Consider the following 23,266-nt stretch of genomic DNA (forward strand, 5'->3'; position numbering starts at 1 on the left):
GTGCAAAATCTCTAAATATACTTGTTAATTTTTGGCTAAGGCAGAATTTTATAACACATTTTATTTCAAAGTGTGTAACACTAGTATGTTGGGACTGTAATACCCCCAGAATACCACTTGCCAACTCAAAGGGACAGTAAAGTCAAAATGAAATGTTAATGATTCAGATAGATTGTGCAATTTTAAGCTACTTTCCAATGTATTTTTATTATCCAATTTGGTTTGTTTTCTTGCTATCCTTTGTTGAAAAGCATACATAGGTAGGCTCAGGAGAAGCAATGCACTACTGGGAGCTAACTGCTGATTGGTGCCGGCACATTTAAACATGAATATACGTTTTTATTTCACACTGAATAATTAATTAAATAAATTAATGATTATTAATATGACAGAAAACTGCACATACATGATTTGCATAACATTGAGGCAAAATAGTTCTGATGCTTGAATGGAAAATAGATAAAAATAAAATAAATTGTAAAATACTCACCGGCAACCCGTCTTTTCCAGGAACACCCTGAAACACGTAATAGAAATGTAATTGAAACAAAGTAGACCAATAAAGGAATAACAGCTAAAGTGCAGGCAGAAAAATCATGTTAACTACAAGTAATAATAAGAATCATGGTCCAGAGTTACCAAGTATTTGAAGAATTCTCCCGTGAGGAGAATCACCCCAATTTAATTGTTATTCTGCAGAGCTAATTTACCAAGGTGTAACAGCAATATGTTGGTTTGCTGTGCAAAATAACAAAGTTGATAGTGGCTATTTTTTGGCTTCCATTTTTATGGCATTCCAATCCGTTAAAAGTGCAATTGTTTAAATTAATATTCCAATTGAGAGAACTGGAAGTGCATGGTTAATACAAAATACATTCAGAGAGGAGCAGCTCCATCTACTTACAGTAGGTAAAGAAAATAAAGAAAATAGACAACACCTCCACTAGAGGATGGCTTTGCAACCTAGGCAAAAAATTACCACCATAGTGACCCTTGAGGATCTATGCCTAAATTCTACACAATCTAAGTATATTAATTACCTTAAGAGGCAAGAGTACTTTGTATGGTTATAAATAGCAGGTAAATCAGCATACATAAAGGAAAAACCTTGCACCTCAACCAGAGGGTAGCTTCGCTACATTAGCAAACAATGCGGCTACCAATGGTGATCCTTGAGGATCTATGCAGAGATTTTAAAACATAAGTTACAAAGTACATTGTAGGAATACAAAGATAGCGTAGGTGATACGGGGTATGCACAACACCTATTTCAGAGGACACCACTATAATTCAATCACTATTAGGCAGATATGCAGAGGAAAGCAAGTGCCAAAACGAACCTCCAGCAAACCAACTGCATTTAGTATTTAGCTAGGCAGCCACCTAGCTTATACATTCCAGACACCCACTTGGGAGGACCCTTTCTAAAGAAGCATGATCTATATGGAGGACTTACGGTGGTAATTATACACGCACCTTCCTATGCATCTTCCCACAAATGGAACATATAGGCTCACCACGCTGAGTCTTTTGTGAGCCTAACATTGGACTAAATATCTGCACCATATGTCCCCAAACTATACTATGTTTTAAGTGCTTCTGATGTTTCTTGCACTTTATTGAAACAGCTTATGCAACATTTAGCCCTGTGCTAGTGGCGTTCTGATATATCTGGGGGTGCACATAGATCCTAATTACACAGTTTGTTTCATGATGCCCAATACTATTGCATTATAGTGGTGTACTCTGTAATAGGTGTTGTGCATACCCCATATCACCCACGCTATCTTTGTATTCCTACAGTGTACTGTAACTTATGTTTTAAAATCTCTGCATAGATACTCAAGGATCACCATTGGTAGCCGCATTTATCGCTAATGTAGCGAAGCTACCCTCTGGTTGAGGTGTAAGGTTTTTCCTTTATGTATGCTGATTTACCTGCTATTTATAACCATACAAATTACTCTTGCCTCTTAAGGTAATTAATATACTTAGATTGTGAAGAATTTAGACGTAGATCCTCAAGGGTAACTATGGTGGTAATTTTTCACCTAGGTTGTGAAACCACCCTCTAGTGGATGTGTTGCCTATTTTCTTTATTTTCTTTACCTACTGTAAGTAGACGGAGCTGCTCCTCTCTGAATGTATTTCAAATTAACCATAGTTTTTTTTGTTGGTTTTGATTTATTAATGTTTTTTTCACTAGGTGTTTGCACCAAAAGGATATGCACTGAATCTATGACAAATTTGTTGTGAATTAATACATTTAAAAGTGTTTGCTGAAATCCCTGTCTTTGTGTAGTTACGTATTGAGTCTCTACTCTCTCTCTCTCTTCTTTAACACTTTGAAGAATAGGACCTATTGTCAATCAAGAAAAAACTTAAGACCTGAGAATAAAAGATACAGATTAACTAAAATGTTAGACGTGTTAAAAAATAAATTTCACTGGGGAAAAATGATGGCCTAAATTATTGAATATATAAGCAGCAAAATAGTTAATTCTCTTACAGGATCACCCTTCCTTCCATCTTTTCCAGGGGGTCCAGGAGGGCCAACTGGCCCCTCATGATCCTGCGACCACGGCTTTCCAGGAGGCCCTGCTACACCAGGCTCACCTTTTTCACCTTTAGGTCCCTAGAAAAAGAGAATACATCAGTAGCATAAAAATAATACATGTATAAAGTTCTTGTTATTCATTTCTAAGGGATTTTATATTATGTTATGGGTGCTGGGTAGGGAAAAGAAATTCCAGTCATTACTGTAGCATGTCCCAGCAGCCCTCCACTTTTTCACCTACCAGCATTGACCATCATTCTACTCAGGACTGGGAATCAAGTAAAGGAAGGAGGAGGAGGATTTAAAAAAAAGAAATAGGTAGCAAAAGATGAGGTCCACTCAGTGCCCACCCATTCTCTTGATATTTATCTTGGTGGTCATACTGCTCCACTAAATTACCAGATTGAGAGGTCTATACTAGTACGATAATGCAAAACACAAATAATTATCACAATATAGATATGTTGCAGCACAGTTAAGAGCACTTCTCAAGATGTCCCAACTGGCATCCAGGACCAGGTGTTTAGGAGCTGAGTCGCAGCAGTGCAAGGAACGACTGTGTGTTTAGAGGGTGGAGTTAGTGACTGTGGATATGGAGGGATTGTGGATTGGTTATGAAGGATTTAAGATGTCTGGGGTCATAGGGGGTATGATTAGATTTTCTGAGCAGGTATTTAGGTGGTCCATGGTTTTACTTTTTGAACTAGGACATTTACAAGGTCAGGATATCTTGGGCTGTGATCTTTGCTTTTGGAGACACTATAAACAAATGTAATACACATATATAGTAGTAAATATAGTCTACATTCACTGCAGTTTGCTTCAGAAACATGTTATACCATTTTCTGCCTTTCTTCATTTGGCAAATTGTCAGCTCCCGAGCCAGCTTCAACTTTCAAACTGTGCTGGTCTGAAGTTGTTGATGCATCTATTTCCTCACTGGTCTTCACTATATCAAGAGATCCTATGTACAAAAATATATTTATAATTAATTAAAATGAAATGGACTACAACAGTCCTAGAATGTAGCAGACAAACAAGTAATAGAAAAACATACAAGCCATTGCTGAGGCTTTTTATACAGCCGCATTCATTGCTGTACTCCTCAGCCATTGCCCTCAGTTTGCAAGGTAGTGCATTTTGTGTGTGTCCAGTGCTAGATTACAGAGCAAGGAGAGGGGCAAAGCAGTAAGAGCGAGACTTAAAGGGACATGAAACCCAAAAATTTTCTTTCATGATTGAGACACAGCATACAATTTTAAACAACTTTCCAATTTACTTCTATTATTTAATTTGCTTCCTTCTCTTGTTAGTCTTTGCTGAAAGGTTTATCTAGAAAAGCTCAGTGGCTGTATATATCAACTGATTGTCATTGGCTCACCCATGTGTTGAGTCAGCAACCAGAAGTGCATTGCTGCTCATTCAACAAAGCATACCAAGAGAACAAAGAAAAATTGATAATAGGAGTAAATTAGAAAGTTGTTTACATTTTCATGCTCTATCTGAATCAAGAAAGAATTTTTTTTTGGTTATATATCCCTTTAAATAAATGTAGGAATAGGTGTCAGAAGATGAGGTGCCCCATCTTTTCCCCTAAATCATAATCATTAGGTTTGTGATTAACTGTTTGAATCTCTGCATTGTATGGTTGAGAATCACCCCTGAGATAAGCATATATACCTCATATATACCTAGTTTCTTGCAATAGCCTGGGTGATACCGCTTGTGATTTGCTCTGTACGTCCCAGCTTGTCATATGTGGAAACAATGCTTTTAAGAGGTTGGTGGTGGAACACTTTCTAGTTATATAGGTGCAATAAACACTGTAATCATAAAGATGCAGTGTGTTTTACTTTCCCTTTTACTTTAATATCTACAACAAAATATTTGAGTTTAATCTCCCTTAAAGGGATATGAAACCCCCCAAAAAATTATTTTCTGAATCAGACAGGGCATATCATATTTTAAAAAAAGTTTCCAATTTACTTCTATTATCAAATTTTGTCTGGTTGAAGAGATACCTAGGTAGGCATCTGGAGCCCTACATGGCATGGAATATTGCTGCCATCCAGTGTTCTTACAAAGGAAAACATTCTTGAAAAACTGCTGCCATATAATGCTCCAAAAATGGGACAACTCTTAAGTATATCTTTCAGCTTTTCAACAAAAGATAACAAGAGAATAAAGAAAAAATAACAGAAGTAAATTAGAAAGTCTAATTGCAAACTATATCTGCCCCCCCCCAAAAAAAAAACAACAACCCAGTAACTGCTTGCAGAGAGCATGCTGTTTAATTTAAATCAGCCTAGTTATACAGTACATGATTTGTGAATTTGCAATACACTCAGCTAGGGTTGTCACCTTTTCTGGAAAAAATACTGACCATGCTCATTAGCATACATTTGCATACCTAATTATGCAGCATATATTAGGAACTGAAGCTGCTTGGACTGAATTCAAATGATCATTGGTTTATAATTAGATTTCAAAGCATTTAGAAGAAGTTTTACCAGGATATTATCTTTTTTCTATGTTTTCTCAGCAGCCATATTAGATAAGATTACGGCTGATTGATGGGGGCAGTATTGGTTGAGAACATGCTACTGACCTCTCTCTAAAAATTGGTCTCATTTGGGTACTTACACTTTTTTGGGGGGGGGGGGGGTGTTCTAATAGTTTTAACACGATTTAAGGTAATTTTATCTCTCTCTCTCTCTCTCTATATATATATATATATATATAACACAACGTCAGTAACACAACGTCAGTCCCGCACACGTAAATTTATGTTTTTTCATGGGTCTTCTATAGCGCTGCCATTACGAGTTTTGCGGTGAGGCTAAAAAGCTTGCGTTGCACCCTATACCGACAAGATCCGTTCCACAATATAAAAGCAGTAGTTATGAGTTTTACGCTACAAAACTGTTACATAAAACTCATAACTAAACTGCTACAAAATACACTAACACCCATAAACTACCTATTAACCCCTAATCTGAGACCCTTCCGCATCGCAAACACTATATTAAACTTATTAACCCCTAATCTGTCGTTCCCGACATTGCCGCCATTAAAAATAATTATCAACCCCTATTCCGCCGCTCCCCAACATTGTCACCACTATAATAAAGTTATTAACCCCTAAACCGCCGCTCTCTCGCATCGCAAACACTATTTAAATATAATTAACCCCTAATCTGCCGTCCGCCCATATTGCCCCCACTGTACTAAATTTATTAAGCCCTACACCGCCACCACTATAATAAACCTATTAACCCCTAAACCGCAAGCCCCCCACAATGAAATATACTAAAGTAAACTATTTACCACTAACCCTAACCCTAACGTAACCCTAACACCCCCTAACTTTAACATAATTAAAATAGAGCTAAATTAAAGTTACAATTTACTAACTAGTCTACCTAGTTAAAATAAATACAAATATTAATTATATTATAGCTAGCTTAGGTTTTATTTCACAGGTAAGTATTTAGTTTTAAATAGGTATTATTTAGTTAATAATTGTAAGTTTAATTTAGCTATATTTTAATTATGTTAAAGTTAGGGGGTGTTAGGGTTACGGTTAGGGTTAGGTTTAGGCTTAGGGTTACATTAGGGTTAGGTTTAGGGGTTAATATAGTTTAATTTAGGTTGTTGCGATGCGGAGGGCTGGCGGTTTAGGGGTTAATAGATTTATTTAGTGGTAGTGATGTGTCAGGCCAGAGGTTTAGGGGTTAATAGCTTTATTTTGTTGCAGCGATGTCAGGGAGCGGTGGAATAGGGGTTAATAGATTTATTATAGTGTGGGCGATGTTGGGGTGCAGGGGAATAGGGGTTAATAACTTTTGTATAATGGCGGCGATATCAGGAGCGGCAGATTAGGGGTTAATAGTTTTATTTAGGTGGCAGCGATATCGGGGATGGCAGATTAGGGGGTTAATAACTGTAGGTAGGTGGCGGCGATGTTGGTGGGGGGCAGATTAGGGGTGTTTAGACGTGGGGTTTATGTTAGGGTGTTAGGTTAAAACGTTATTTTCTTTTCCCCATAGACATCAATGGGGCTGCGTTACGGAGCTTTTCATTCCGCGATCGCAGGTGTTAGACTTTTTTCTGACCCGCTGTCCCCATTGATGTCTATGTGGGAAGCGTGCACGAGCACGTCAAAACAGCACTTGTATTTTGTGCGGTATGGATCTTAAAAGCACCATATCGCACGCACAAGCCGGCTGTTTGAAAACTTGTAATGGCTGCGCTATAGGGGGGTAAATATTGCAACTTTTGTTGCGTTTGTGAATTTCCCTATAGCGCGCATAACTCGTAATCTAGCTGATTATTATTATACCAAAATACTGACCTAAATAATGAAAAAAATTTAAGGACAAAATTAAACCGCTGAGGCGTACGTTTGATTTTATGTAAAAGAAAGGATATTTTAACATTTGAATCTAATAAATGCAAGTTTTACACCAGGCTCCCCTGAATTGCTTGTATGATGTACATTATATGAATGTCTAATACACTTTGGGATACAACCACAACAAAAGTAAAATATAAAAAGCACAGTATATTATATAAAATGCCATCATAAGACCACTACCTTGAGGTTGTCCTGTAATGTTATCTGGGCTGGTTTTCTCTGTAGCCTGGGAATATCCTGAGTAATCAATCTCTTCTACATGACTGGAAACTGTAGGAGGTGCCTTGACAGGTCCTGTTATAGATTTGGGCTGAAATAAACAAAATAATTTGTCATTTTATTACTTATTATTGTGTCTTTTTTTTTGCAATTTGAAGACTAGTGCTTGGAGATTAGGTTGCATTACTTGTAATAGAAGCCACTTTCTACTGATGGAAAAAAAAGAGTTTTTGATAGATAGATATTTTGCTCTTATCACTGAATGAATAGGAGAAAATGAAAATCCTTGGACAAATTATTGTCACAAATCATAGTTATAGTGACAATGGTCAATCTCTCATTCTCTTCAAAAAGTTTGCTGCTTTATTGCTTCTGCCATGAAATTAAACATAAAAGGGGCAGTGTACTGTAAAATTGGTGTTCTCTTAACGTGTTTCCAAAAACTTGGGTTTATTTTTGTTTAATAAGGGCCAGATTAAGAGTGGAACGCAAAAGCGATATTTGCGCTCCACTGAGTAATGCCAGTGCACGCAAATGTGGTCTAGTATTACGAGTTAGGTGCAATGCGGACGTGACCATAAATCATAAATTTTCTGGTTTTCACGATTGCTAAGAATGGAAGTAAGTAGTAGCTGATCGGTGCGTAGTGTCAGATAGCAATGCGCAGTTAGCGTAAGAAGGGCGCATGCGCAGTAAGTAGCAAAGAGTTAGTGTAGATGTCGGGAGCGTGCGGTTCATATTTCACATAGGACGCATGGTGAGCTGATGATTGGCTAAAAGCGTTGTCAATCAAAGCTGCACCGGTGAAAAAATTATAGAGAAGCTGTTTAAAACACTGTACGGAGAGGGAAATAAAATCTGAATTACAGCGTGAATAAATGTGTTTTTATTTATATAAGCACATGGATGTGCTAGTTAAGGTAAAAGAAAAAGGATTATGTATTGCACAGCAGATGACTTTACCATCACTTTAAATGGACAGCCAACCACATAAATATTTTTACATTATCATTCAATATGTGCCCCATGAATGTGTGTGATGGAAGTGGCTGAAGCTTTCAACTTGTATTGGAGCTGACACCATTAAAGTTAATGCCAGGGGGTCTTTTTATCAATCTCCGAACAGAGCTTGATGCCCCGTGTTTCTGGCAAGCCTTCAGGCTCGCCAGAAACACAAGTTATGAAGCAGCAGTCTAAAGACCGCTGCTTCAAAACCTGTCCGCCTGCTCTGAGGCGGCGGACAGACATCGCTGAAAATCAACACGATCCAAAACGATCGGGTTGATTGACACCCCCTGCTGGTGGCCGACTGGCCGCAAATCTGCAGGGGGCAGCATTGCACCAGCAGTTCACAAGAACTGCTGGTGCAATGATAAATGCCGACAGTGTATGCTGTCGGCATTTATCGATGTGCGGCGGACATGGTTCGCATGTCTGTCCGCACAATGATAAATGGACCCCTATGAGTGTGGGGCTTCTTATTCATTCCCCCCGTGACATACCTTAGAAAAAATGACTCTTCAGATGGGCAGATAACTTATAAGTTGTTTGCTAACATCTGTTATCACTACTGCACTTATTTTATGACTCATCTGAGAAAACACAGTAATAACAAACTCATAGCTGCTTAATATTTAAAACTTGCCATTTCCTTTCTGAGTAAAGAGAATGTTCTATTCGTCCTCTATAGTCTTAAGTAAGGTTTGTGTCCCAGCAGGGCCAGATCTGTTGTTCATATCGAGCTGTTTAATAAATATTACTTTTCAGCTGTTAAAGCATTATAAATATAGTCTAATGCAAACATTACATTATGTATATCATTAGAGCATGCAAGTTTTGTATTACTGATTCTTGTTTCCTATGGGCTCCAAGTAAAAAACTGCAGGGGAAGTTTCAGAGCCGCTATAGTGTAGGCTTGCTCATGTGAACCTACAAGTCAAGAAGCATCGTGAACTGTCTGCCACCAATTAAAGTTATCCCAGACTTATCCATCTGGGGTGATTGACAGCCCTTGCTTTCTTGTGATTGGTTGTGTGAATGCAGTAAGCGGGATTACACATGAGCAGTCTTGTGCAATCAGAATTTCCACCAACAATGCTGGGAGCCTTTTACGCCCACAGCTTAATAAATGAGGTCATATGTATTTAAAGTGAAGGTAAACTTTGGTGAATAAAAGGCAGTTTTTTAAAAATACTATTAAAATAAGGGGCACTTTCATTCATCAAAGTTTACAAATCAGCCGTTTTGATTAAAAACGTACCTTTTTTTCTTTTCACAGCCAGAGCAGCTTCCCCCTCCTGGAAATCCTCTCTTCACACGTCAGCAATGACTAATCCGGCTTCCTCCAATCACGGCTTTCCCCCCAGGGTAGTCATTGCCTGAGGCCATGCTGTGATTGGAGGAAGCCGGATTAGTCATTGCTGACGTGTGAAGAGAGGATTTCCAGGAGGGGGGAGCTGCTCTGGCTGTGAAAAGAAAAAAAGGTAAGTTTTTTTTAATCAAAACGGCTGATTTGTAAACTTTGATGAATGAAAGTGCCCCTGTTTTTAATAGTATTTTTAAGAAATGGGCTTTCATTCATCAAAGTTTACCTTCACTTTAAACACCGCAAAGGGTTTAAACACAAAGCTTAATTCCCTCTCAGGAGCAACAAGCAGGAAACCGCAAGTACCTACAGCTGCCACGTTCGGCTTTCCTGCTTGTGAGCTGCAATGCATGGGGCTCCAGATAGGGATTTTACACATTTCTTAGAGTTAGTTAGATAGGATCAGTCATGTACTCTAGTAATGTAATAGCATGTCATTTTATGCATTAGAATGTTGCTTTAAAGAGACATAATGGCGAAAAATGAAATGTGCATGAGAGCATTTTAATTTTGAATAGACACATTTTGCACTATATTTGTATAAGCAAAAATGCTTCCAGTAAAATCTATCAGTGTTTAAATGGCACACTGCTTTGCATGTCGAATGCATCAGCAACACCACATCTGTTCAGAGAGTTAGGGGTGTCTTGTATGGCGGTCACCGCTAACATAAAAATGCTGACGCTCTCTGAGTTAGCACAGTGTTTGAGTGTTGGTGCACAGGGCATGCTCAGTATATGTGTTTGTCCCTGTAACAACCATAACTTTCACAAGAGGCATTCTTGAAAATACAAGTAAATTGCAAAAATGCTTTTATCCAAAAGTAAGATGCCCATTACTCCTGCACATCCCAATTTGACTCTTATGTCCCTTTAAGTTTGTGGGTCATACAGCAGAAGTCTCTATGTCTCCATGATAGCAGGGAGAAGGGCTTTCTATATATGTTAACAATATATAATTCATTTGTTAAATGTACTCTTTAAACTGGAAACAATATAGGGTTTTGAATAGCACATACATTTGACAGAAGAACAGTTGTCTTCTAAAAAAGATATAAAGTTAAACACAATCTTGCTTAAAGGGACATAGTACTTTGTGTTCCCAGTCATCCATTTGACCTGCTGGAGTGTATTCAATTATTTACAAATAACTGCTTTATCTTTATTTTGTCAATTGAAATAGTTGATTTTACTCATTAAATTGGCTATCTACTCAAATTTTAAATGTTCAATCTAAATACTGGGCTTTGGTTTACAGATAATATAAGGAAACATTTATGTGTGTAAAAAGTTCAACCCATTTTAATGGCTTGTGGTTTCAAAAAGAAAAAAAACAGATATTTAGGACTAGATTACAAGTGGAGCGCTAATTTATGGCGTGCCCGCAAACAGGCAAATTTGCCATTACAAGTGGTTGGTTATTGCTACAGCTCAGATAATGGAAGTATAATGTATAAAGTATAATGGAAGTATATTGCAAAAATGCTTCTATTTAAAATTTAAATGCACCCATGCACATTCCAATTTTAACCTTGCTATCCCTTTAAATTATGCCCTTTCACATGCCTGATAGAATATTTTATAGTATAGTGTCCCTTTAATCCTGCTGTGTATGGACATCTCCAAATACTTTATCAGTAAAAATATAGAGTAAGATAAGGGCAATCAGTTAAAGGGACAGTCAAGTCCAAAAAAACTTTCATTTTTCAAATAGGGCATGTAATTTTAAACAACTTTCCAATTTACTTTTATCAACAATTTTGCTTTGTTCTCTTGGTATTCTAGTTGAAAGCAAACCTAGGAAAGCACATATGATAATTTCTAAGCCCTTGAAGGCCACCTCTATTTTATTTACTTTTCACAGCAGGGGAGAGCAAGCTCATGTAGGCCATATAGATAGCATTGTGATCACGCCCGTGGCTAGTGGCAGACACTGCACTAATTGGCTAAAATGCAAGTCAATAGATAATAACTAAAAGTCATGTGATTAGGGGCGGTCAGAAGATGCTTAGATACAAGTTAGTCACAGAAGTAAAAAGTGTATTAATATAACAGTGTTGGTTATGCAAAACTGGGGAATGGGTAATAAAGGGATTATCTATCTTTTTAAACAACAAAAATTCTGGTGTTGACTGTCCCTTTAACTCTAGAGCTAAAAAGTAGCCTTTGCTATAAAAAAATAAATATGTACAAAAATAATCTAACATCTTAAATATCTATAAAGTACCACAATTAAAATAACAATTTTCATTTAAGTAGTTTAAAAAGTGTCATGTTGTCATGCAGATATAAAGTGAATGTAAATTTTGATGCTAAAGTGCCCGGTTTTTAAAAATTCGATTAAAAACAGGGGCACTTTAATTCATCAAAATTTACATTTCACTCCTGTTGTGAAAAAAAACTTACCTTTTAATCTTGACAGCCGCTCCAGCTTCCTCCACCCGTCGCAAAGCCTCTTCCTGGGTCTAAAATGATGAATCCGGCTTCCTCCAATCAGGGGGGAAAGCCGTGATTGGAGGATGACCTATCCATAATTTCTGACATCAGAAATGGCTTGCGACGACCGGAGGAAGCTGGAGCTGCTGTCAAGTTTAAAAGGTAAGTATTTCTTCACAACGACTGAAATGTAAATTTTGATGAATTAAAGTGCCCCTGTTTTTAATCGAATTTTAAAAAACCGGGCACTTTAGCATCAAAATTTAAATTCACTTTAATATTCTCCCTGGGGCCAGCAAGCCAGATAGTTATATCACAATTCAGGAGCTTTTAAAAACCACACCGGTTTTTTGGCCTCACAAAGTGACTCATGGGGAACACAAAGCAACAGAAGGTATTGATATTGAAGAAGATATTGAGACTGGATACTTAGAAACCTATTGGTAAAGGTTCCAAGGCAGACCCGTCACATGCTCTTGCGCAACCAATTGCGTGACAGCAGGGCTTATCAGTCAACTCAGACAAATTGCATCTCAAGACTGCTGCTTAAAACTTTTGGTTGCTGGCTCACATGCACGGAAAATTCCCCTACACTGCTTATGTAGCTTCATTTAAAGGGATATTCCAGCCAAAATTGGAAACCACATGGGTACATTTCGGTATTGAACAGAAGAAATTTTGTAATATACATGCATTAGCAAAAATGCTTCTAATAAAAGCTATAGCTGTTTCAAAAGTGTATTTATGTATGCACCGTGCACGAGCTCAGAGAGCCTAAGGTGCTTGTACCATCTGGTAATGACTCAATTTGTTAATTGCTAACATGATACAAGCCCAACTGATTATCTGAGCTGCTGCAGTATTTAAAATGTGGGGGCAGTGACAATATCTAGCTATGCATCACATGCACGTGCAGAGAAAAATGCTAACTCTAAAACAGTCATAGCTTTTACTAGAAGCATTTTTGCATATACAAGTATATTGCAAATATGTTTCTATTCAAAGATGTAATAAATCTATGTACATTTAAATTTTGACTGGAATGTCCCTTTAAGTAGGCCATAAAAATCAAATGGCAAAATACTATGAAAGTCAAAATTAAACTTGACTTTGTACTCTTGTTATCCTTTGTTTAAAAGTGTATCTAAATATGCTCAGCAGCAGGAATACACTACTGAGAGCTAGCTGGTGATTGGTGGGTTTTCAGAAACTCACAGTTGTGCATTATTATTATCAGGTATTTGTAGAGCGCCAACAGATTCCGCAGTTCTGCTCTGCAGGTAACTTTAATTATATGTTTAATAGAGGGCTGATTAATGCTTGTTACAGCTAATACTACATGAAAATAAAAATGATGTCCTCATGTGACATTCTTTAAAATTTAATAAATCATTACCTTTTTGTTAAAGCTTCTGTACAAACAATATAATGTGAATTGAACAACTATTTAAAAAAAGAACAGGTATAATACAGATTAAAATGATTCCCTTTGAGTCTGAAAATAAAATAAGTGGTGCTGCCTAAAGATAAATTGCTAAATTGCAAAAAAAAAAAAAAAAATACCACATAGCAGGAACAAAGAGTTTGATTAACTTTGCTTTACTGTAGGCAAATAGATGGATTGATGGGTGAATGCATTAATTTTGAACAAGTGGATTCTGCTGCCATCTACTGGTTGTTAATAATAATAATAATAATAATAATAATAATATGGAGTTGATACCTAGATTACCAATATTTTATATGCATTATGTTTTTATTATTTTAATTATTTAATTAGTTTTAACTATAAAGTTATTTTGTGGTCTAGCATTTAATTGCTGTGCATGTGTAAAAAAAATATGGTCTGTGGTAGTTTTGCTATTGTCTCCGCTAAGTTGTAATATGGTTTTGATATACAAGGGCAAAAAAGACAAACTTAGAATATCACATGTGCGTTCACGTATTCCACAATGGAGAGAAAAGAGTGGGAAATGCCTTTTTCGGGGGAATGGGTAGTTTAAGATTTTTTTTTAGTTAGTTTTTATTTTATATTGGGGGGTTGTAATGTTAGGGGTTAGTTTTTAGAATAGGTTGCTAATTTTGTATAGGATTTTTATTTTTGGTAATTTTGTTTGTTATTTTTTGTAAGGGTAGTTTTTTTAATTTTTTTTGTAATGGTTGTTTTTTTGGGTTTTTTTAGAGACCATCTATCAAAAATACTCCAGATGTCTAAGAAGAAAGGTTTCTTAATTTTTGACCCACGCATAAAGTTATAGTAAATCTGCTGTGTGGAAATTAGCTCTCAAATAGTTAAAGGTACACTAAACATGAAAAAAAATGTTTAATATAAAAGATTGTTGCAAATATTGGGCTAGATTACAAGTGTGGCACTAATTTATCACACACCTGTAAACGCAAGCTTATAAAATTAACCGGAGATCAGATCTCTGGTTAATTTTTTTTAAATGTGCCCTAAATACCCCCAAAATCAAGTGCTAGTTTTCTGTATTTTTTGTTTGTATTTTAAATGTAGGTTTTTTTTTTTTTATAAAGAAAACTGCACTTAGCAGTTTTTGGGGGGCTAAAATCGGCGGCTGTGGGGTTAGAAAAACACATTGTAACACATAAATATATATGTATATAATCGTGACTTACACACTTCGCTGCGCAAGGTTCTCATGCCATGTCTCATAGGAGCCTATGGAAGCACACTCTCATGAGCGAGCTCACGTACGCATTGCTGTCAACTTGTAATACCAGCGCACATTAGCATGTGCTGGTATTACTCAGTGGAGCGCTAATATCACTTTTGCAAAACATTTAGCGCTCCACTTATAATCTGGCCCATAATATTTTGAGAAATCATTACTTTTAACTTTTATCTCTCTTAATCTTTTAAAATATACTCATTATACGAGTCCTATCATGGGGGTCTACCCACGTAGGAAGATGGTGGTGGATTGTCTGTATTACGCATGCCTCCAAGTTTTGAGTGACTTTACCGGTGAAGTCACTGTCCCCTCCCGCAGCTTCCATAAACTAGCAGGCATGCTCTATCTATTGCAAAGCGTGTCTGTGAGTGGATTGGCTGGAATACTGCACATGTGCCGGGTGACGAAAAACTCATATAATGATATGCGGAGAAGTCAAAGCTGATTTGACGAGTTGAAGATCGTTGGAAAGGCTTGTTCTGGTGGGACGTCGTTAGTGACGTCATAGCAGGGGAAAACAAATTAATCTCAAACAATACTAAGGCATTGTTTAGAAATATAAATAGGTAGGTTGCATTACATTAACCTTTATTGAGTGAGCAGTACATTTTCTTTGGGTGCTAAATGACACGGTTTTGTATGCCATTTTTTTCCCTAAAGATCTTATAAGTTCTGTATGCATAATATGATAAATAATGAATTTTTTGCAAGTAAAATACTTACAGGAGGTTGAGTCACTGGGATATTTTCAGATATTCCATGTTGTTCTCTTATATTATCTTCTCCACTGCCCTCTCCAGAAGCCTGTTCAAATATAAAATGAAAGGAGAGTAAGACCATGCAACCTACAAAAATAACAACTCAAATTAAATATCATACAGCATGTTATCCTTAATTTGATAAACCTTACTATTTTTACTATCAATATACGCACCATATTTTATTGATAATATTAGATTATTTTATAAATATGTTATATTCCTCCCTCTTGAACTTGTCATGCAATGCTTAAAAGGGACATGAAACCCACTTTTTTATGATTGACAGAGCATAATTTTTTACACAACTTTCCAATTTACTTCTAATATCAATTTTGCTTCATTCTTTTTGTATCCTTTGCTAAAGGTGCAGCAATGCACTACTGGGAGTTAGCTAAATACATTGGTAAGCCAATGATAAGAGGCATATATGTGCAGCCACCAATCAGCAGCTAGGTCCCAGCTCCTGAGCCTACCAATGTGTTTTTTTTTAACAAAGGATACCAAAAACTTACGGCTAGATTTAGAGTTTTGTCGGTAACGACCCGCGTAGCTAACGCTGGCTTTTTTCTGGCCGCACCTTTAAAATAACTCTGGTATTGAGAGTCCACAGAATGGCTGCGTTAGGCTCCAAAAAAGGAGCGTAGAGCATATTTAACGCAACTTCAACTCTCGATACCAGAGTTGCTTACGGACGCGGCCAGCCTCAAAAACGTGCTCGTGCACGATTCCCCCATAGGAAACAATGGGGCTGTTTGAGCTGAAAAAAAACCTAACACCTGCAAAAAAGCCGCGTTCAGCTCCTAACGCAGCCCCATTGTTTGCTATGAGGAAACACTTCCTACGTCTGCACCTAACACTCTAACATGTACCCCGAGTCTAAACACCCCTAACCTTACACTTATTAACCCCTAATCTGCCGCCCCCGCTATCGCTGACCCCTGCATATTATTATTAACCCCTAATCTGCCGCTCCGTAAACCGCCGCTACTTACATTATCTCTATGTACCCCTAATCTGCTGTCCCTAACACCGCCGACCCCTATATTATATTTATTAACCCCTAATCTGCCCCCCCACAACGTCGCCTCCACCTGCCTACACTTATTAACCCCTAATCTGCCGACCGGACCGCACCGCTATTATAATAAAGTTATTAACCCCTAATCCGCCTCACTAACCCTATAATAAATAGTATTAACCCCTAATCTGCCCTCCCTAACATCGCCGACACCTAACTTCAAACATTAACCCCTAATCTGCCGACTGGAGCTCACCGCTATTCTAATAAATGTATTAACCCCTAAAGCTAAGTCTAACCCTAACACTAACACCCCCTAAATTAAATATAATTTTAATCTAACGAAATTAATTAACTCTTATTAAATAAATTATTCCTATTTAAAGCTAAATACTTACCTGTAAAATAAATCCTAATATAGCTACAATATAAATTATAATTATATTATAGCTATTTTAGGATTTATATTTATTTTACAGGTAACTTTGTATTTATTTTAACCAGGTACAATAGCTATTAAATAGTTAAGAACTATTTAATAGCTAAAATAGTTAAAATAATTACAAATTTACCTGTAAAATAAATCCTAACCTAAGTTACAATTAAACCTAACACTACACTATCAATAAATAAATTAAATAAAATACCTACAATTACCTACAATTAAACCTAACACTACACTATCAATAAATGAATTAAATACAATATCTACAAATAAATACAATTAAATAAACTAACTAAAGTACAAAAAATAAAAAAGAACTAAGTTACAAAAAATAAAAAAACATCTACAAACATTAGAAAAATATTACAACAATTTTAAACTAATTACACCTACTCTAAGCCCCCTAATAAAATAACAAAGCCCCCCAAAATAAAAAAATGCCCTACCCTATTCTAAATTACAAAAGTTCAAAGCTCTTTTACCTTACCAGCCCTGAACAGGGCCCTTTGCGGGGCATGCCCCAAGAAATTCAGCTCTTTTGCCTGTAAAAAAACACATACAATACCCCCCCCCCAACATTACAACCCACCACCCACATACCCCTAATCTAACCCAAAGCCCCCTTAAATAAACCTAACACTAAGCCCCTGAAGATCTTCCTACCTTATCTTCACCTCACCAGGTATCACCGATCCGTCCTGGCTCTAAAATCTTCATCCAAGCCCAAGCGGGGGCTAGACATCCATCATCCGACGGCTGAAGAAGTCCAGAAGAGGGTCCAAAGTCTTCATCCTATCCGGGAAGAAGAGTAGATCCGGACCGGCAACCATCATCTTCCAAGCAGCATCTTCTATCTTCATCCGATGAGGACCAGCTCCATCTTGAAGACCTCCAGCGCGGATCCATCCTTCTTCTCCGACGACTAGATGATGAATGACGGTTCCTTTAAATGACGTCATCCAAGATGGCGTCCCTCGAATTCCGATTCACTGATAGGATTCTATCAGCCAATCGGAATTAAGGTAGGAATATTCTGATTGGCTGATGGAATCAGCCAATCAGAATCAAGTTCAATCCGATTGGCTGATCCGATCAGCCAATCAGATTGAGCTCGCATTCTATTGGCTGATCGGAACAGCCAATAGAATGCGAGCTCAATCTGATTGGCTGATTGAATCAGCCAATCGGATTGAACTTGATTCTGATTGGCTGATTCCATCAGCCAATCAGAATATTCCTACCTTAATTCCGATTGGCTGATAGAATCCTATCAGCCAATCGGGATTCGAGGGACGCCATCTTGGATGACGTCATTTAAAGGAACCGTCATTTGTCGTCTAGTCGTCGGAGAAGAAGGATGGATCCGCGCTGGAGGTCTTCAAGATGGAGCCGGTCCTCATCGGATGAAGATAGAAGATGCCGCTTGGAAGATGATGGTTGCCGGTCCGGATCTACTCTTCTTCCCGGATAGGATGAAGACTTTGGACCCTCTTCTGGACTTCTTCAGCCGTCGGATGATGGATGTCTAGCCCCCGCTTGGGCTTGGATGAAGATTTTGGAGCCAGGACGGATCGGTGATACCTGGTGAGGTGAAGATAAGGTAGGAAGATCTTCAGGGGCTTAGTGTTAGGTTTATTTAAGGGGGGTTTGGGTTAGATTAGGGGTATGTGGGTGGTGGGTTGTAATGTTGGGGGGGGGTATTGTATGTGTTTTTTTACAGGCAAAAGAGCTGAATTTCTTGGGGCATGCCCCGCAAAGGGCCCTGTTCAGGGCTGGTAAGGTAAAAGTGCTTTGAACTTTAGTAATTTAGAATAGGGTAGGGCATTTTTTTATTTTGGGGGTCTTTGTTATTTTATTAGGGGGCTTAGAGTAGGTGTAATTAGTTTAAAATTGTTGTAATATTTTTCTTATGTTTGTAAATATTTTTTTATTTTTTGTAACTTAGTTCTTTTTTATTTTTTGTACTTTAGTTAGTTTATTTCATTGTAGTTATTTGTAGATATTGTATTTAATTAATTTATTGATAGTGTAGTGTTAGGTTTAATTGTAGGTAATTGTAGGTATTTTATTTAATTAATTTAATGATAGTATAGTGTTAGGTTTAATTGTAACTTAGGTTAGGATTTATTTTACAGGTAATTTTGTTATTATTTTAACTAGGTAACTATTAAATAGTTCGTAACTATTTAATAGCTATTGTACCTGGTTAAAATAATTACAAAGTTGCCAGTAAAATAAATATTAATCCTAAAATAGCTACAATGTAATTATTCGTTATATTGTAGCTATATTAGGGTTTATTTTACAGGTAAGTATTTAGCTTTAAATAGGAATAAGTTATTTAATAAGAGTTAATTTATTTCGTTAGAATAAAATTATATTTAACTTCGGGGGGTGTTAGGGTTAGGGTTAGAATTAGCTTTAGGGGTTAATAAATTTAATAGAGTAGCGGTGCGGTCCGCTCGGCAGATTAGGGGTTAATAAGTGTAGGCAGGTGGAGGCGACGTTGTGGGGGGCAGATTAGGGGTTAATAAATATAATATAGGGGTCGGCGGTGTTAGGGGCAGCAGATTAGGGGTACATAAGGATAACTTAAGTAGCGGCGCTTTGCGGTCGGCAGATTAGGGGTTAATTATTGTAGGTAGTTGGCGGCGACGTTGTGGGGGCAGATTAGGGGTTAATAAATATAATATAGGGGTCGGCGGTGTTAGGGGCAGCAGATTAGGGGTACATAAGTATAACGTAGGTGGCGGTCGGCAGATTAGGGGTTAAAAAAATGTAATCGAGTGGCGGCGATGTGGGGGGACCTCAGTTTAGGGGTACATAGGTTGTTTATGGGTGTTAGTGTACTTTAGAGCACAGTAGTTAAGAGCTTTATGAACCGGCGTTAGCCCAAAAAGCTCTTAACTACTGACTTTTTTCTGCGGCTGGAGTTTGGTCGTTAGATTTCTAACGCTCACTTCAGCCACGACTCTAAATACCGGAGTTAGAAAGATCCGATTGAAAAGATAGGATACGCAATTGACGTAAGGGGATCTGCGGTATGGAAAAGTTGCGGCTGAAAAGTGAGCGTTAGACCCTTTTTTGACTGACTCCAAATACCGGCGGTAGCCTAAAACCAGTGTTAGGAGCCTCTAACGCTGGTTTTCACGGCTACCGCCAAACTCCAAATCTAGGCCTCTGCAAATTAGATAATAGAAGTAAAGTTGTTTAAAATTATATGCTTTATTTTAATCATGAAAGAAAATGTTTGGCTTTCATGTCCCTTCAATAGGATGTTACCCAAATGCTGAATCCCTTGCAAGTGATGCAGAATATCTGTAAAAAGCTGGCTAGAAAATATCACATGGCAATCTCTATATAAAAAAGGAAAATATTTACCTACAAATCTCCTCATTAGCAAACATCCCTCTGTAAAAGGACTTTAAGGGCCCGAATTATCAAGCTGTGGGCGAATACGATTGGGTTGATTGACACCCCCTGCTAGCGCCCGATTGGCCGTGAATCTGCACAGGCGGCATTGCACTAGCAGTTCACAAGAACTGATGGTGCAATGATAAATGCCGACAGCGTATGCTGTCGGCATTTATGGATGTGCGGCGGACATGATATGCTACATCGTATCATGTCCCCTCGCACATTAATAAATAGGCCCCTAATTTTATTATTATTATTATCGGTTATTTGTAGAGCGCCAACAGATTCCTAAGCATCCAATCAGCATACTAGTCCCAGGACTTGCAAGGAAACATGCATCTGACGTGTGCCAGCACAGTCACTCCTTAGTTTAAGGACGTTTACTATGAAATCTAGCAAGGTTACAGTGAAATCCTATGAAATCACACTAGTAAAGTTTGAAACGAATAATTGTAATGCTGATTGGCTGATTCTTTTTTTTTTACCATACAGATGAAAGTAAAAAGAGAAGAAAAAAAAGGATAATATATTTTTTTACATAGATATGTTCATGTGATATTTGCTATTTAGCTTTTTACAGACCTGCTGCATCACTTTCATGTGATTCAGTATTTGGGTAACATGTCCCTTTAATTGATATAAATATGTTTAATCTGTAGATAATCTTTAACTTTAAAGGGACATTAAACCCAAAAATGTTTCTTTCATGATTCAGACAGAGAATACAATTTTAAACAACATTCCAATTTACTTCTATTATCTCATTTGCTTCTTTCTTTAGATATCCTTTGTTAAAGAAATAGCAATGCACATGGGTCAGCCAATCACACAAGACATCTATGTGCAGCCACCAATCAGCAGCTATCTAGATATGCTTTTCAGGAAAGAATATCAAGAGAATTAAGCAAATTAGATAATAGAAGTAAATTAGAAAGTTGTTTAAAATTGTATTCTCTTTCTGAATCATGAAAGAAAAATTTTGGGTTTATTGTCCCTTTAATGTTCATATATGAGTAAGATTTAACAATATGTTTTTTTAGGCCTTATCTTCTTTACTGGACATTCATAATGCACTACCGATATATATATGCACTGAATGACTGATATGAAATTTGTGTATTGGGAAACATAAACCCTGTTCTATTGTCAACAGAATATGTAATACATAAGCTAGAAAACGATATATATATTTCACTATTTAAATCCAAAGAAAACATTGTGATGGGGACCAGTTTCTCACTGTAACAAAAAAAGATAAGATTTTTCCATAAAATAGACACTTGCTCTCTAAATCAATTTTCACATATTATAGGAGTTTGTAGCTACATTGCTTAAGCATGTACAAATACATATACAAATAAAATATAATAATAATATATATATATATATATATATATATATATATATTGTTTTTTTAAATAATCACCATAGCAACAACAAAGTGATGTTTGGCACAGAAGTTATTTTATTGCAAATGGTACATTTACTTTCTCATAAGCATATTTGTCAGCAGTTATTTGTCATTGTCAAGAGAGTTGCTTTTATAAATATGAACCACAGTATATCTATATAGGTTTGGGAACACTTGTATTATGTTTCAGGACTGATTCTGCAAGTCAGTTTCAGTCCATTAGGAAAGCTGAATGCATTTTTCTCACATGAGTTTATGCAAAGTTTTTCCAGTTGAAAACTATAGCAATCCATAAGAAAACCCATTTATTGCACTTTTTCCCCCTCTTTTTTTTTATATCAATTCCACCTGTACTTTGTACTGAGAAAATTCAACAGTGGTATTTTCTTTGATAATCTCTTTAAAAATTTTTATTTTCAACATCTTTTCAAATTATTTTGTTAACCTTTAACAGCTCATAAGAGTTCATTGTACTTATAGCATGTGCAGGGGCATTCTTTAATAGGGCTAGGCCCTCTCTTTCTTCCCCCCCCCCAACACTCACACTCTGAGGTTAATTTCTGCTGCTGTCTCCTGTTTAAATATCTTTTCCATAGCCAATTCAGTAGTATTGCAATTTTCAGTATAGGTGACAAAATAATAGTAAAGGAGCTAGTTGTATACAATTTATTACATTCCAGCAGGTAACATTTAAATACAATTCTCAGAATAATAATGTAATTAAACTTTTAAAAGTATTGTGACTGGTGGAATTATCTTAAAGGGGCAGTCCCTGCGAGTGGCGAGATGTCTTCTATTAAAATTAATGGAGCTCTCTGGAAAGGGAAACTTTGCTGTGTAGGGCAAAATGAGCAGGGGGACACATTTTAAAAATTAAATCCTGCAGCCAATATAAATCACATAACAATGCTTTCTGCGTATAGCATCTTACAGTAGTCACTTTTATTTCCGTATTCATGTGTTTCTCTATTAGGTTATGTGTTTTTTGCACATCCAGTGTACTTAAAGGGATATGAAACCCAAAATTTTTCTTTCATGATTCAGATAGAGCAGGACATTTTAAGCAACTTTTTAATTTACCCCTATTAACAATTTTTCTCCGTTCTCTTGGTATGCTTTGTTGAATGAGCAGCAATGGACTTCTGGTTGCTGACTGAACACATGCGTGAGCTAATGACAATTGGTATATATACAGTATATGCATCCACCAATCAGCAACTAGAACTAGTGATGTCGCAAACCGCCATTGACTTCAATAGGCAGGCGAACTTTAAAACCCACAAGGACTCTTTCTGGCCACAATAGTGATGGAAAAGTTGTTTCAAGGGTACTAATACCTGGACTGTGGCATGCTGGAGGGGGATCCATGTCAAAACTCCCATGTAAAATTACATAGTTTATGCAGAGTCTGCTTTTAACCCATAAAGGGCCTAAATCACCTAACATTCCCAAATTGTTTGCAATAACGTGCTTTAAAACATCAGTTATGTTGGGGGGGCGGAGCCAACTAGGAAGCAGAGCAGTCGCA

General features: G+C 37.0%; 1 protein-coding gene across 2 annotated transcripts in view; it reads right to left on the reverse strand.

Annotated features, from left to right (window-relative positions):
- The window catches only part of LOC128660597 (collagen alpha-1(XV) chain), a 674,535-nt gene that overhangs the window by 413,338 nt on the left and 237,931 nt on the right, over positions 1-23,266 (reverse strand). For both annotated transcript variants that reach the window (XM_053714523.1, XM_053714522.1), the window contains exons 5-9: positions 15,410-15,490; positions 7,155-7,284; positions 3,397-3,521; positions 2,510-2,635; positions 491-517 (exon numbers count right to left, since the gene is read on the reverse strand). In XM_053714523.1, the coding sequence (XP_053570498.1) occupies positions 491-517; positions 2,510-2,635; positions 3,397-3,521; positions 7,155-7,284; positions 15,410-15,490 (489 nt within the window). The remainder of the gene's footprint in view (positions 1-490; positions 518-2,509; positions 2,636-3,396; positions 3,522-7,154; positions 7,285-15,409; positions 15,491-23,266) is intronic.

Source organism: Bombina bombina, chromosome 5, assembly GCF_027579735.1.
Source record: "Bombina bombina isolate aBomBom1 chromosome 5, aBomBom1.pri, whole genome shotgun sequence".
NCBI lineage: Eukaryota > Metazoa > Chordata > Amphibia > Anura > Bombinatoridae > Bombina > Bombina bombina.